Below are 14,935 nucleotides of genomic sequence, written 5' to 3' on the forward strand. Positions count from 1 at the left end.
ATGAATTACTCCCCCCTCCTCTTAAGAAAAGTTTAACTTAAAAAAATAATCAATCAATGTCTGAAAGTTATTTATAAAAAAAAACTCAATGAAGGAATGATGGAATTATGTCTAAAACTTTTTTCCTAAAAATTCTAAAAATGATGTATAATCAATCAATCAATCAATCAATCAATCTTGAATTGGAAAGGTAAGTCAAATGAGTTAATGAAAAGTGGAGAATGATGAAAATTTTGAATTTAATCACAATATTTACCAAAAATAATAACTAATAAAATAAAATAAAATATAATAAATAGATCGTCTATTAATAAGGAAAGAATGATTGATGAGAAACTGTTGAAGCTTTCGTATAAGAAGTTAGTTTATAATATTAAATCTTTCTATCTGTTGAAATAGTGAAAATGATATTAACTAAACTTCTTCTTCAAATATGGGCACCAGTTGTATTTGTCTCTTTCTTCTTAGTTAATAATTAATTTAAATCCTATTTTGGGAATGAGACGAGTTATATGTTATACTCTATGAGTTGTATAGGTAGGAATGATATGGAATGATAGTAATGTTATGGTTATGGTTGTTTCAGAAGAGTTTTTGTTTTGTTGTTTTGTTGTTTTGTTGTGGTCAGAAGAAGAAAATTCCTTCTAACTTTTGGTGAGGCAGACTTTGCCAGTAATAAATTTTATAAGCCCTAAAATCTTATCTCTTTTTAACTATCTATATCTACAATCATCATTTATTATTCACCTTATTATATATTATATATTCACTTCCATTCATAAAGTATTAACTACCTCTTATATATATATATGTATATATGTTCATTTGGTTCAATATAAACGCATACACAATACAAATCTGTGTATATCTCTTTAATTCTATACACCACACGATGTTTCACCTGTTTTATAAAGCTTCCATTGATAACAACAACATACACATACACATACACATACACACAGATATAGCATTAGACATTGGCATTATCTTATGCAAGTTTATAATCGTATATTTTGTGTGATTAAAATGTAAGATAAGCATAAGGCATAAACAAAGTTGTCAAGGTGATCTTTCCCTTTCCCCCTTTCATCTTTTGAACTTACTCATTTTAATATTCTTATTATATCTATACTTGTTAGATTATTCTCTTTTTCTATTCTCATCAATATGTCTCTATACAAACCTTTTCATTCTGAAAAACTTAAATAATTATAAATAAACAACCAACTAACAAGAGTAAGGAGTGAAAAGATACTATTAACTAGATGGTTTATATCTCTTTATCTCTCCCCTGCATATAAATTGACTACGCAAAAATCATTTACAAAAAGATAATCAACACATACCCACATTTCATTTTGAATACTATCACCTCTTCCTTCCTTCCTTCCTTCCTTTCTTATACAATTCTACAACCACAAGTTATCTTTTTTTTTTTATCATTCTGTTATGACAGTTTAAGTTTAAGTTTAACTTTTTATATGTAATACAACATTTATACAGTTTACATTAATATGATGAGTGGTGATAATGAAATTGAATCAACTTCAAATCATCATCATCATCATCATCAACAGCAACATCCACCATTGACACCCGATACCAATGAAGACGATACCCATGCTCAGAAACCAAATAATGATAACAACAGTTGTTTAATTGTTCCACCTGCAACTAATATCAATACTACTCAGGATGATAGACAATCCAATCAAGAAGATACATTACTACCATATAACTCATCAAATGAAGAAACCCCATTATTATCAAATAATTCAATAATTTCAAAACGATCACAATTAATAACAAGTTTTTCTCATTGTTATTATATTATAATAATATTATCTATATTATTAACTGGAATATTATGGGGTAGTATTATTTATAATATTGTTCATAATATTGAATCTTCAATTAATGATTCTATTCAATTTAATCTTGATCAAGTCTCAATTCAACTGATAACTCCACAAGGAATTAATATTCATATATTAGGTTCAATTAATATTAATTATGATGATATTATTAATCTGATACAACGGAATTCTATTAAATTTTTAACTGGTATATTTGGTAGTTTAACAATTATTAATTTACAACCCATTGAAATTTATAGTAAATTTATTGATTTAAAAGAAAATAAGGATATATCGTTTATTCATTTAGTTGATTCTTATATACCTTCTTCATCACCAATTAATATCAAAATTGGACATTTACAAACTACTAATATTGATATTATATCACCTTGTCAATTTGTTAATAATGATAATGATAATTTTATGAAATTTTTAAATGATTATTATAAATTAAATAATAATGATGATAAAATTAATTTAAAAATTAAAGGATTGGTTAAACAAATTAGAATTAAATCATGGTTATTTAAACATGATTTGGAGAATATTGAATTTTATAAAGATGTAACAATTTATAAACATGATATTATACCTAATGTCAATATTGATAAATTTAATCTTTATTCATCAATAGATAATAAAGGTAATGATATTATTAATATTAAAATCAATGCTTTGGTTGATATACCAGAAATCATTTTATCATCAATTAAAGATTTGAAATTTCAATTTGGCTTAATTAATTGGAATTTATTCTTTAATGATTGTGATGAAGTAAAAGATTTGATTAAAGTAGGAGATTGGGAAAGTTATCCATTTCAAATAGATAACAGGCATCAATCTATTTCATTGATAGTGATTGGGAATATATCATCTATACCTGATGAATTAATGAATGAATGCACTCAAGATGAAGATGGTGGTGGTGGTAAAAGTCCTTTGAATAAAATTTTACAAAAATATTTAGATAATGAACCTATTGAATTTTATTTACAATTATTAGATAATAATAATAATGATGATGATAATCAAGATGAAGATGAATTACCTGATTGGTTATTTGATTTTTTACATGATACACCAATTAAATTGGCTATAACTTTGCCGAAAATCAATATAGATAAATATAAACTTCACCATGAAAAATTTGAAATTATAAATCATTCATCACAAGTTTCCATAGAGAATAATAATCAATCTTTGGTAAGTCATTGGAATTCTAATATATCATTGAATTTAGACAATTCATTTAAAGCAATTGATTTAGATATAAATAAATTTAAATTTGATTTTGAAATATTTAGTGGTAGAGGTGGTATCCTTAAAATAACTTCAAATGATGAATATATTTATATAACTATGATGAATCATAATCAAGAATTAATAAATGTGGTTATGAATTTACCAAATTTGGATATTTCAATTATTGATGTAAATCAAATGGGAAAAATCATCAACAAGGTACTCAATAGGAACCACAAGGAAGAGGAAGAGGAAGAGGAAGAGGAAGAGGAAGAGGAAGAGGAAGAGGAAGAGGATTTGTTTATTGAAGGTAATTTATATGACGTATATGGGAAGTTACCAATATGGAAAAACAACAATGGCAAACTTATTGATCATTTATTTATACCATTGATGAAATTACCCAAGTTATCAACTACTATCGAAAATTCTTCAATCTATTCTTCAAATTCATTATCAAATTTAACTATAACCATCACAATTATATATTTAATTAAACTGACTACTAAAAAACTAGAATTATTAATTGATTTAATTATTTATAATCCAACTAATTTCACCATTAGTAATTTTGATTCATCATTATTAATTGATCCAATAATTTTAGAAATTTTTAAACATGATTCATTAATTAGTTCAATAGAGGTAATACCTAACACTCAATCTGGGAATTTAATTATTCCTAGTAAAGATTATTTCAATACAACTATTGATTTAAATATTTATTCATTGAATTATCGAGATAAATCAATATTAGAGAATTCAATAAGTTCATTCATATCTAATGATAATTTATCCAATATCACCATAACCCCAACAACAACAACACCAATAACAACAACCAATTTTAATCCATTGATTGATTTATTATCATCTATTGAATTAACTAATATAACAATAAATTCTCAAATTTTATCTAATGGGATGATAAATTTCTTTCATGATCAAAAATTAATTAATAATATTCAAATTCATTTATTTACTTCACAAATTCAATTTAATATTTATAATCCAATAATTAATTCATCAATTATATTATTTATTTATACTGGATTAGCTAAAACCAATTCAAATGAAAATGTTATTGAATTAGGTCATTTATTACATCAAGAACAAATTATTATTCCTGTAAATGGGATTTATCAAACATCTAAATTACCCATTAAAATAAATCCTATGGGGATGGAAATTTTGAAGAAATATTTACATGAACAACCCGATCAAAAGGGGGGGTTGATGAATGTAGAAATAAATACCGTATTTAATGTGAAAATTGATCAATTTGATGTTGAATTATATTATAATGGTAATGTTGATGTTGATGTTAAATTGGCCATGTGAAAGAAACCAAAGGCCTGGTGTATCTAATATATAGGTATGTGGTTGTTGGAATATAGTTTGAAGGTTTATAAATTGTCAAAGACTCCAGGAATGAGAGGATTGATAACTATATTAGTCTTGGAGAATGATATTCTTTCCACAATATAAGTGTCTTTAGGCAATCAAACGAGTAAATTTTAATAAATAATACTGTATTGGTAAATGTATATTAATTAAATAATCGATGATTCAATACTAATCATTGCCAATTTCTATGGAATTGGATCTTACTACGTTAAAATTGTTTTGTTAACAATAATATACTTACAATTTCGAATTGCAAGTGTTATAGGTAAAAAAGTTGAATCAACACCGTAAGGAACGATATCTTGTCCATGAGAAAATAAATGTCTACTACAAAAACAGATTCCAATAGGTACTTCCAGTTAAAATTCAAAAAAAAAAAAAAACTTCAAGCTCAAGAGTAATGAAGAAAGATTCCAATGGGATTTTATTTATTTATATATATATATGTATATGTGTATTATTATGATCGTCTTTTCTAATGGTTTTGACGAATTTTGGCTATCACGTGATAACCTGGTATTTGATTCTAGATTCTTAAGGATTGTTTTTTATTCCGCAATAGAAAAGAACTCAAAATTTTATAAACATTAAAAAAAAAAAGATACTAAAAATAGATCAAGATTTCCTAAACCGGAAAGTCAAAAGTCGTGTACAGTGATAAATAATTCCCAACGAAGCAAGAAAAAAAAAAAAAAATCGCCCAGTCCAAGGCGGAAAGAAAGAAACAAGAATCGGTTGCTGGAATTCTTTAGACGGAATTGATAGATAAATGGACATAATTATTGCCACAAATATTATATGATTACTGTAGTTAATGTGTGGAATATATTTGCCCAGATTCTTAAATCTTGGACATAATTAATTGTCAAGCGAAAGACTACAAACATTTTTTTTTTTTTTTTCTCTCGCTCGAAGAAGAAGAAGAATAATAATAATAAACGGATATGGAATCAGGCGGGACCATTAGCTACTACCACCACCACCACCACCACCAATCAACAAACAACAATAATGCCAGTTTCTGTTGGTTGGTTCTAATAATGGGTCGACTTTTTTTTTTTTCTTTTTCTTCAACTGCGCAAGTGTTGAGTGTTGGTGGTGTTATTTATTGTTAGATTTCGCCAGTTCTCTCTCTTTATAAGGGGGAGAACAAGGAAAAAAAAAACATTACACTAAATTAACTTACTCAGCCAACAACAACAACAACAACAAGTTAAATTAAGATCCTCACTCGTTTTTTAAAAGCTTTTTCTTTTCTTACCAAAAATCTCTCTCATACTAAAATTTTAACCCTTCTTTCTATTTTTTTTTTTTTTTTTTTTCAATATTTAATCATATTCTTTCACTTTCTTTTTGTTATAAACAAGTCACAACGAAAGTTATATCCACTTCATACCCTTTCCTACTTTTAATCAAGTTTCACTTTTAGTCTATCGTTATTATTACTACTATTACTACTACTACTACTATTATCACATTCTCCCACACCATGGCTTCATTTTTAAAGATTTCTACTTTGATTGCAATTGTTTCTACTTTACAAACCACTTTAGCTGCTCCACCAGCTTGTTTATTAGCTTGTGTTGCTAAAGTTGAAAAAGATTCAAAATGTTCTGGTTTGAATGATTTAAATTGTATTTGTTCTACTAAAAATTCCGATGTTGAAAAATGTTTGAAAGATATTTGTCCAAATGGTGATGCTGATACTGCCATTTCTGCTTTCAAGAGTTCTTGTTCTGGTTACAGTTCTGAATCTTCTTCTTCTTCTTCATCTGAATCTGAATCAGAATCAGAATCAACTTCAAGTAAAGAATCTTCTTCATCTTCTTCATCTGCTGATGAATCTTCAAGTGTTGAAGCTTCTACTACTGAAGAATCTAGTTCTGCCAAGGCTTCCGATTCTGCGTCCGGTTCTGCTTCTGCTGCTGGTTCTTCTGTTGGTTCTTCAGCTATTGAAACTACTTCTACTGAAGAATCAGCTTCCGCTACCGGTTCTGCTTCTGCTGAAGCTGGTTCTACTAAAGAATCTTCTTCTGAAGCTGCTAGTGCCACTTCATCTACTTTACAAGAATCTAAAACTTCTTCTGCTTCATCTACTGCTGCATCTGGTATTTTGACTCAATCTGAAGGTTCTGCTGCTAAAGTTGGTCTTGGTGCTTTAGTTGGTTTAATTGGTGCTGCTTTATTGTAAGTTTAACTCGCAATATCATTCCATAATTTAAGATTTATTATTGACATTTGATTATTTTTCATTCCCATTGGTTTCCTGTGTTAATGTTTTATTGAAGTTTTAGGATATTTTCAATAAACAAGAATTATAAAAATACAGAAACATAAACATAAACAGAAGAATATTTCATTCCATTTTTTTATTTTTCATTACTTTCCCTTTAAGATTAGGTTTTTTTTTTTTTGTTTTCAATTTGATTATTTAAAAATATATATATATATATATATATATTAATGCTTTAAAAAAAATCGTTCCGTGAACAAACACTAAAAGTTAAATATAAACCATTCGTATCGTTAGTTGTCGTTATTTAGTTTATACTGAATGTATACCCTTCATTCATTATTATCAGTACTTATCTTTGCAACTCTTAATCACACAATATCCAATTTTAGTAACACGGCTTTATTACTTGTAGTCTCTGAGATTCAGTTTTTGGATGCCAAAGCATCACATTTTATAACTTAGATTTAAAACTAACCTTCTCTTAAGTGGTTTCAAAATGCCCATAATTATTACAACCAAACTGAATTCTTGTTTGATTGGGAGTAAACCTAAGAGCACACAAATCGAACTACAATATTTACAAACAACAATAACAATAACATAGATTAATAGAATCAGAATTGAATGGGATTTTTTTTATTTGTTTGGACAAACGTTGTTAGAATTGGAATAGAATCATAATAATACTGTCTTCCACCACCTCGGGATAATATCACCACTACATTATTATTACTGAATGAAAATCTATTTGAATCTCCCACGTACATACAAACAAGGATACATTTTCTTTTGAAATTGGAATTAATCATTTCTGTCCTTGAAGCTATTTTGTACCACCCAGTAAATACCAGTCATAATGGATTGTGTACTATACTATACTAACAGCAACAACCACCACCACCGGTGGTGTATTAAAAAAAAAAATAAAACCGGCACTCCGATGCGTTTTTGTGTAACCGGTATCCCGGTTATTTTTTGTCTAGCAAATGAGAATTTTATCACCGGCTCGTTAAAGTTGCTAAATCGCGGGAGCGAGGGCCGGGGGTAGGGGCGGAGACGATAATGACGAGTATACGCAAAAATAGAACACTAGTTACAAACGATCTAGGTGAATAATTTATCTTGTTGTTGATGTAATAAAAATGGTTCTGGAAAGACCGGTAATGTGTAGAATAGAATAGAGTAGAATAACAAGAAAAACAAGAAAAACAATACCTATCAAAGAACCCAAAAAGATAACGAGATAACAAAGAACACTTCCAATGCATGACTTGCTTATCCCACCCATTTGATTTTAGATCCTCTCAATATTAGATGAGTGTATTACCATCATTTACATGTGAAACTAACCAAGGGGGAGGGGGGGATCCTATTATGGCAATTGCTGTCAAAACAATTAGGCAATTCCATTGATAATAAATATTAGTTTTAGTTTGTCGGATTATCCATCGGAATATAAGAATTAGATTACACTAAACACACACACACACACAGGTTAATTGTTTGCTTGTTTGTTGTTAAGAAAGAAATTAACAATATATATAGTAAGTGTTTTCTGTTTCCTTTTTGTTTTTAATTCTTAGATCTTTTATTTCATTCTTTACTTCTAATCATAACTACTACTACTAATAATAATAATAATAATAATGCCAACAAATAGTTATAGAATTAATCCTAAAGCTACTAAACCAATTCATTATACATTATATTATGGGACATTTATTCATACACCTAATTTAACTACATTAGAAATCAATTTTAATACTTTAGTTGGAGTTAATGAACAAGGTACTATTGATTTTATTCATAAAGATTATGATTCATCCCTTTATAATAATAAATCTCCTATACAATTCTTTATTGATCAAAAAAATCACCACCACCGCCACCACCACCAAAGGGATTCTTATAAACATTTTGAATTTGTTGATTATTCTCATGATTTAACTAAATTTTTTATACCAGGATTTATTGATACTCATATTCATGCATCACAATATCCTAATATTGGTATTGGATTAGGTACATCATTATTAGATTGGTTAAAAAAATATACTTTCCCCTTGGAAAATAATTTTTGTCAAAAAGATGAAAAATTACAATTTGCTAAAGAAATTTATAATCAAGTAATTCAAAGAACTTTAGAAAATGGTACTACATGTGGATCATATTTTACTACAATTGATTTTGAAACTACAAATTTATTTGCTGAATTATTATTAATTAATGGACAACGAGGATTTGTTGGTAAAGTTTGTATGGATCATAATGAACCATATGAACAATATCAAGAATCAATTGATGATTGTAAAAAATCCATGACAAATATAATTAATCATATTGAAAAATTAACCATTGCCACTAGTAAAAATAAAAATTTGGTGACACCAATAATTACTCCAAGATTTGCCCCTGTATGTTCTAATGAATTATTAACTTATTTAGGTAAATTAAGTTATGAAAAAAATTTACCAATACAAACTCATATTAGTGAAAATAAACAAGAAATTGAATTAATTCATAAATTATTTCCTGATTGTGAAAATTATGCTTCAATATATAATAAATTTAATTTATTAACTAATAAAACTATATTAGCTCATGGTATTTATTTAACTCCAATGGAATGTAAATTAATAAATTTGAAAAATTGTTCAATTAGTCATTGTCCAACTTCAAATATTTTTTTATCAAGTGGTGAAGCACCAATTTATAAATATTTATATCATGATAAAATTAATGTTTCATTAGGAACTGATGTTAGTGGAGGATTTGATTATTCAATTTTACAAATCATTAAACATGCTATTTTAGTAAGTCATCATTTGAATATGCATACATCAGACACCACCACCACCACTACTACTACTAATATTAATGGTAAGCTTTCTATTAGGGATGGGATATATATGGCTACTATGGGAGGAGCAAAAGCTGTTGGATTACAAGATATTATTGGATCATTTGAAATTGGTAAACAATTTGATGTTCAATTAATTGATTTACTGACAAGATCAACCAACTATAACTATAACTATAACCACAACCATAATAGTAGTAGTACTACTAATACTACTACTATTGGTAATTCATCATCAAGAATTGATATTTTCAATTGGCAATATCCTATCAATAAAGATTTAAATAAAATGGAAGATTTATTAGGTAAATGGATATTTAATGGTGATGATAGAAATTGTATAAAAGTTTGGTGTAATGGAAGATTAATAGTTAATAAAGAAAAATATAATCATCGTGATGATCGATGGATAATTACTAATAGAGGTTATAACACAAGCTCAAACACAAGCTCAAATACAAGTTCGAGTACAACTACAACTACAGCCACAAATGTTACAGCACAAATAAATGGAAATCAAGATAATTGGGAATATGTATAGAGTTTTTTTTTTTTTTTTTTTTTTGATATTTATATATAATAATAATAGAGAGAATTTATTTGTTATTTAGAAATTATCAAAATAGTTGGAGTTGTGTGTGTATAGCCTTGGTTGTGTTTTTTTTTTTTTTTTTTTTTTTTGTTTTTCGCAGCCAAATGTCCTTCTCCCAAACTCTCCTCCTTCTCCTTCTCCTCCTCCTCCTCCTCCTCATATAAACAGTTCTTCTTGAATTAAATTTATAAACCCAAACATCTACCACCACTAACCACTAACTACTAACTACTACTTCTACTACTACTATATATATGTTTAAAAAAAAAAAAAAATTTCCAAAACAATAATAATAAACTTTATAAATTTAAAAAAAAAACAATAAATTTCGTTGCTACATAACATGGATACACATAATGAAAAATAAAAAATTTTTTATACAAACAATCTTTGTAAACCAAACCCTCACACATCGCATCAACATCAACATCAATATCATTTATGCATGGAATCCTTCTCTCTTTATTATTATTTTCAATGATTAATTGAATCAACTAATGATTTTAAAACAAATGATTCTCCTGAATGATTATTATTAAACATATCTTCTTCCAATTCTTCCACTTCATCATTATCATCATCATTATCATCATCATCATCATCATCATTCTCGTCATGCTCATTTTTTCTTGTTGGAGTAATACCATTATCATTATTTCTTTGTTGTTGTTGTTGTTGTTGTGGTGGTGGTGGTGGTGTTAATGACATCATTGATGATTCTTCTTGAACATATAATGAAGATATTAAATTCTGTTGAGGAGGAGTTGTTTGTGGTGGTGGTGGTTGTTGTTCAGGAAATTGAAATTTCAAATTTCCACTACCAAAAGTGCCACTACCACCAATTCCACCAATTCCACCAAATGATTGTTGTTGTTGTTGTTGTTGTTGTTGTTGTTGTTGAATAGATCCACTTCTTGAATCTGAATATCTTCTAGGAATAAATTCTTGTTGTTGTTGTTGCGGGAATTGCTGTTGCTGTGGTTGTTGTAGTTGTGGTTGCTGTTGAGTATTATGAAATGAAATTAATGATGGAGGATAATAATTACAACTATTAGATCTATTTTGTAGTTGGTTTTGTGGTTGAAAATTGCCTGTTGTTGTTGTTGTTGTTGTTGTTGATGATGATGATGTTGATGATGGTATTTGAAAACTTAATCTTCTGTCAATTCTATTGCTCGTATATTGTTGCAGTGGCTGCTGCTGCTGTTGCATGAATGGATTAATAAAATTTCCTGATCGAGATGTTATACTCCCTTGTTGTTGTTGTAATGGAGCTAATAATGGTGGACTATTTGAATTTCTTCTTGATGATGGTGATGATAATGATAATGAAGTTGTTGTGTTTGTGTTTGTTTTTGTTGTTGTGTTTGTGTTTGCGGTGGTGGTGGTGGTGGTGGTAATTTGATAAGGTAATCCAATAACTGCACACATCCAAATTCTTGTTTTATAAATTCTAAATAATTCTCTTACTAAATCTCGAAAATCTATTCTTCTTGAAGTTGAATAATAAAAAATCAATTTTTTCCGATCAAATTGATATTCAGCATCAATTAATTTCATTTGTAATAAATCTTGAGTTGCTGATGATGTTGGTCCACCACCTAATAATGATCCACTAGTAGCATTAGCAATTTTAGCAAGACATAATCGACAAGCTTTTTCTTCATCTTGTTTTTTATTCAAAATTTGAATAATTTCATTGGGTTGAGCTAATGATATGATTGATTTAGGAAAATGTAATGTTGGTGGTGGTTGTGGTGGAGGTGGGACCGAACCAGTACTAGTACCACCACCTCCTCCTCCTCCTCCACTACTACTACTAGAAGAAAATGACGTCGTCTGTTGTGTACCTGGTTGAGTATGATGACTATGACTATGACTTTGTTGTTGTTGTTGTTGTTGATCAGATAAATTTTTAACGGAAATATCATCCAATATATTATCAACATGTTCTTTCAATGCAGCTTGTTGTTCTTGAAATTGTAACAATTTTAATAATCTTGCTTCATCAATAGATATATTCATTTTAAAAACTTTACCTAAATCTCGACCACGATCAGCTTCAACAATAACCAAATCTCCAACTTTTAAATTCATTAAATCATTACTATTACTATTAGTAGTAGTAGTAGTAGTAGTACCAACATTATTTCCTGGAGTATTATTACTGCAATTTGTTGGTAAATAAAAAACATCAATTCTTCCTGCTTTAAATCCAACTAAAATTAATTGATAATTTCTTAATGAATTTTCAATAGGAAATTTTGGCAATTGATAAGCATCACTTAAAAATTTTTCTTCATTGAAAAATCGTTCATTTAATAATTTCATTGTTACTTTAACTCGTTCATGACAATCATTTTCAAAATAATCATCAACCATTTGTAATGTTGTTTTATCAGAAATCATCGTCATAGTACTACTATTGTTGTTATTATTACTGCTAGAAGTAGTACTTGTTGTGTCAGAAAATGAATCTCGTTTGGCATAGGAATCAAATATTTGTGTAGGGGAAATATCTGATGTTGATTGTAATATTGGCTGTTGTTGTTGTTGTTGTGGTGGTAGTGGTGGCGGTGGTGGTGGAGATGAAGTAAATACAGAAGAAATCAGGGATGATCTATTATGACCAAATGATGATGATGATGTGCTTATATAATTATCTGGTGCTGATAATGGTGGTACACCAAATAAACCAGATTGTTGTTGTTGAGAAACTGCTTGTTGTTGTTGTTGTTGCTGTTGGGTTGGAAATAAATTTGATGATGACCACATATTGTTATTCCCTATTGAAGTGTTACCACCACTACCACCAATTGAAGAAGGATTATTAGTTGACCAAATATTACTAGAATCAATCAGAGAATTTCTTCTATTACTAAATTGATATTGTTGTGGCAGAATCTGAGAAAATTGTTGTTGTTGTTGTTGTTGTTGTTGTTGCAGACTAAATGGAGAATTCCATATTGGTGAAGAGTTAATAGTATTTGCAGTTGCTAAACCAGATGTTGCACCAGTACCACTACTACCACCACCATTTAAATGGCTAATAGATTGTTGTTGAAATGGAAGTGTAGGTGATAATCTTGTATTTAAATTCTGCATAAATGGATATTGCAGAAGAGGTTGTTGTTGTTGTTGTAATTGTAATTGTAATTGCAGTTGCACATCTTGCTGTGATGATGGAGGTGGTGGTAGTCTTTGAGATTGTTGATTATTATTATTACCACCTTCTTGAGAACATTGACGATAAAAATGGGAGTTATGACCATTATTATCATGATCAGTAGTATTATTGTTAGAACTACTGTTATTTTTCGTAGTATTATAATTGTCAAATGTCATCATTTTGAACGTAAAATGAGGTTTACTATGTTTTTTTAAATTCAATCTAATGCACAAACTAAATTGAAGATTCGTTAATCAAATCTAATAATGTTATGGAATTGGTTTGAGTTACTTTTTTTTTTTTTTTGTAATTTAAATAGTTACTAACCAGTTTGTATAAAATGGGGGGACTTCTTGAAAACACCAATTCACAGTTTCTGTCTAATATATTCAAAGATTGAACAATAGTAATATTATCTTGTATATGCTGAAGAAAGGAGGTTGAAAAAAAAAAAAAACAAAAGTTGGCCTTGATATGCAAAAAGATATATTCCAAACAGACAAATAAAAAAAAATAAATGGGATCTTGAAAAGTTGATATATTTATATATATATGGATATGTTGTGAAATCTCTGATATTTCCTTTAAAATTGTTATTTCTTTTATAAATATATATATATATGTGTATGTGTACGATCTGATATTCTTTCAAAATAGGAAATATATATATATAATATAGTATAATTGAAATCAAATAAATAAAAATGGGGGGAAGGAAAATTGAATCTGATTAAAAGGGGAAAGTATTAAATCAAAATCTTAATTTATTTATCAAACAATAATACTTTCAATTCTTGTCTTGTCTTGTCTTGCCTTTATAAATTCTAAAATTCCCAATCCAATCAAAATAAATTATTCTCTTATATAAAAACAACTTAAGCCTTTGAAAATTGCAAAAAATAAAACCAAAAAAAAGGTGGAGTAAATAGTAAATAGTAATAGTAATACTAACAATGTAATATAACGATACCAAATCTTAATAACCCAATTAAATTCAATTCAACTTTAAGGTAAGAACAAGTAAAAAATTGAAAATCAAAAAAAAAAAAATAAAATAAAATAAAAGGTTAATTCTTATTTATATCTTTATTTGGTAGTAGTATGAGGAAGAGGGGGGTAGAAATGTTCCTGGTGATTCTTAAAAACAAAGATAATAATAATTTCCTTTCTATTTCATAAATAAAATCAACTTTCAATGTACCGTTCTCTCTCTTTTATCGTATCCCTTTCTATTTGAGGTTGAGATTAATTTTCAAGGAATGTTGAAGGTTTTCAAAAAAAAAAAAAAAGAAAAAAATAGATTGAATCTGAGTAGTCTCTTGTACTGGGTACTTGTTTCTAATCTAAATCTCTTGTGGTTTTATGTTGTTGTTGTTGTTGTTGTTGTTGTTGTTTGAAATCTTATATATATATATCTAATGTAATAAGTCTTCTCTTGATTATATATGTGTAAAAGATTAGGAAACTATGTCTCAAATGGATCTTGTGGTGTGTTTTGATGGCAAAAAAAAAAAAAAAATAATAATAATAACTAAAACAAATCCACAAATGAAATAAAACAAAATGTGAT

At 27.9% G+C, this 14,935-nt stretch overlaps 4 protein-coding genes across 4 annotated transcripts; 3 read left to right on the forward strand and 1 right to left on the reverse strand. All coding sequences in view use genetic code 12, as the record gives it.

Moving 5' to 3' along the window:
• Window positions 1-1,514: 1,514 nt before the first annotated feature.
• Window positions 1,515-4,442, forward strand: CD36_70790 (conserved hypothetical protein; the record flags this gene model as incomplete). Its single annotated transcript, XM_002421254.1, has 1 exon — window positions 1,515-4,442. One exon carries the CDS (start codon window positions 1,515-1,517, stop codon window positions 4,440-4,442), a length of 2,928 nt encoding a protein of 975 aa, XP_002421299.1.
• A 1,555-nt stretch (window positions 4,443-5,997) lies between these two features.
• CD36_70800 (covalently linked cell wall protein, putative) lies at window positions 5,998-6,699 on the forward strand (the record flags this gene model as incomplete). Its single annotated transcript, XM_002421255.1, has 1 exon — window positions 5,998-6,699. The coding sequence occupies one exon, from the start codon at window positions 5,998-6,000 to the stop codon at window positions 6,697-6,699; it is 702 nt and encodes a 233-aa protein (XP_002421300.1).
• Window positions 6,700-8,390: 1,691 nt separating this feature from the next.
• CD36_70810 (guanine aminohydrolase, putative) lies at window positions 8,391-10,145 on the forward strand (the record flags this gene model as incomplete). The annotated part of the gene is made up of 1 exon (XM_002421256.1): window positions 8,391-10,145. One exon carries the CDS (start codon window positions 8,391-8,393, stop codon window positions 10,143-10,145), a length of 1,755 nt encoding a protein of 584 aa, XP_002421301.1.
• Window positions 10,146-10,670: 525 nt separating this feature from the next.
• On the reverse strand, window positions 10,671-13,544 carry CD36_70820 (conserved hypothetical protein; the record flags this gene model as incomplete). The annotated part of the gene is made up of 1 exon (XM_002421257.1): window positions 10,671-13,544. One exon carries the CDS (start codon window positions 13,542-13,544, stop codon window positions 10,671-10,673), a length of 2,874 nt encoding a protein of 957 aa, XP_002421302.1.
• Window positions 13,545-14,935: the final 1,391 nt, after the last annotated feature.

The sequence above is a fragment of the Candida dubliniensis genome, chromosome 7 (genome assembly GCF_000026945.1).
Source record: "Candida dubliniensis CD36 chromosome 7, complete sequence".
NCBI lineage: Eukaryota > Fungi > Ascomycota > Pichiomycetes > Serinales > Debaryomycetaceae > Candida > Candida dubliniensis.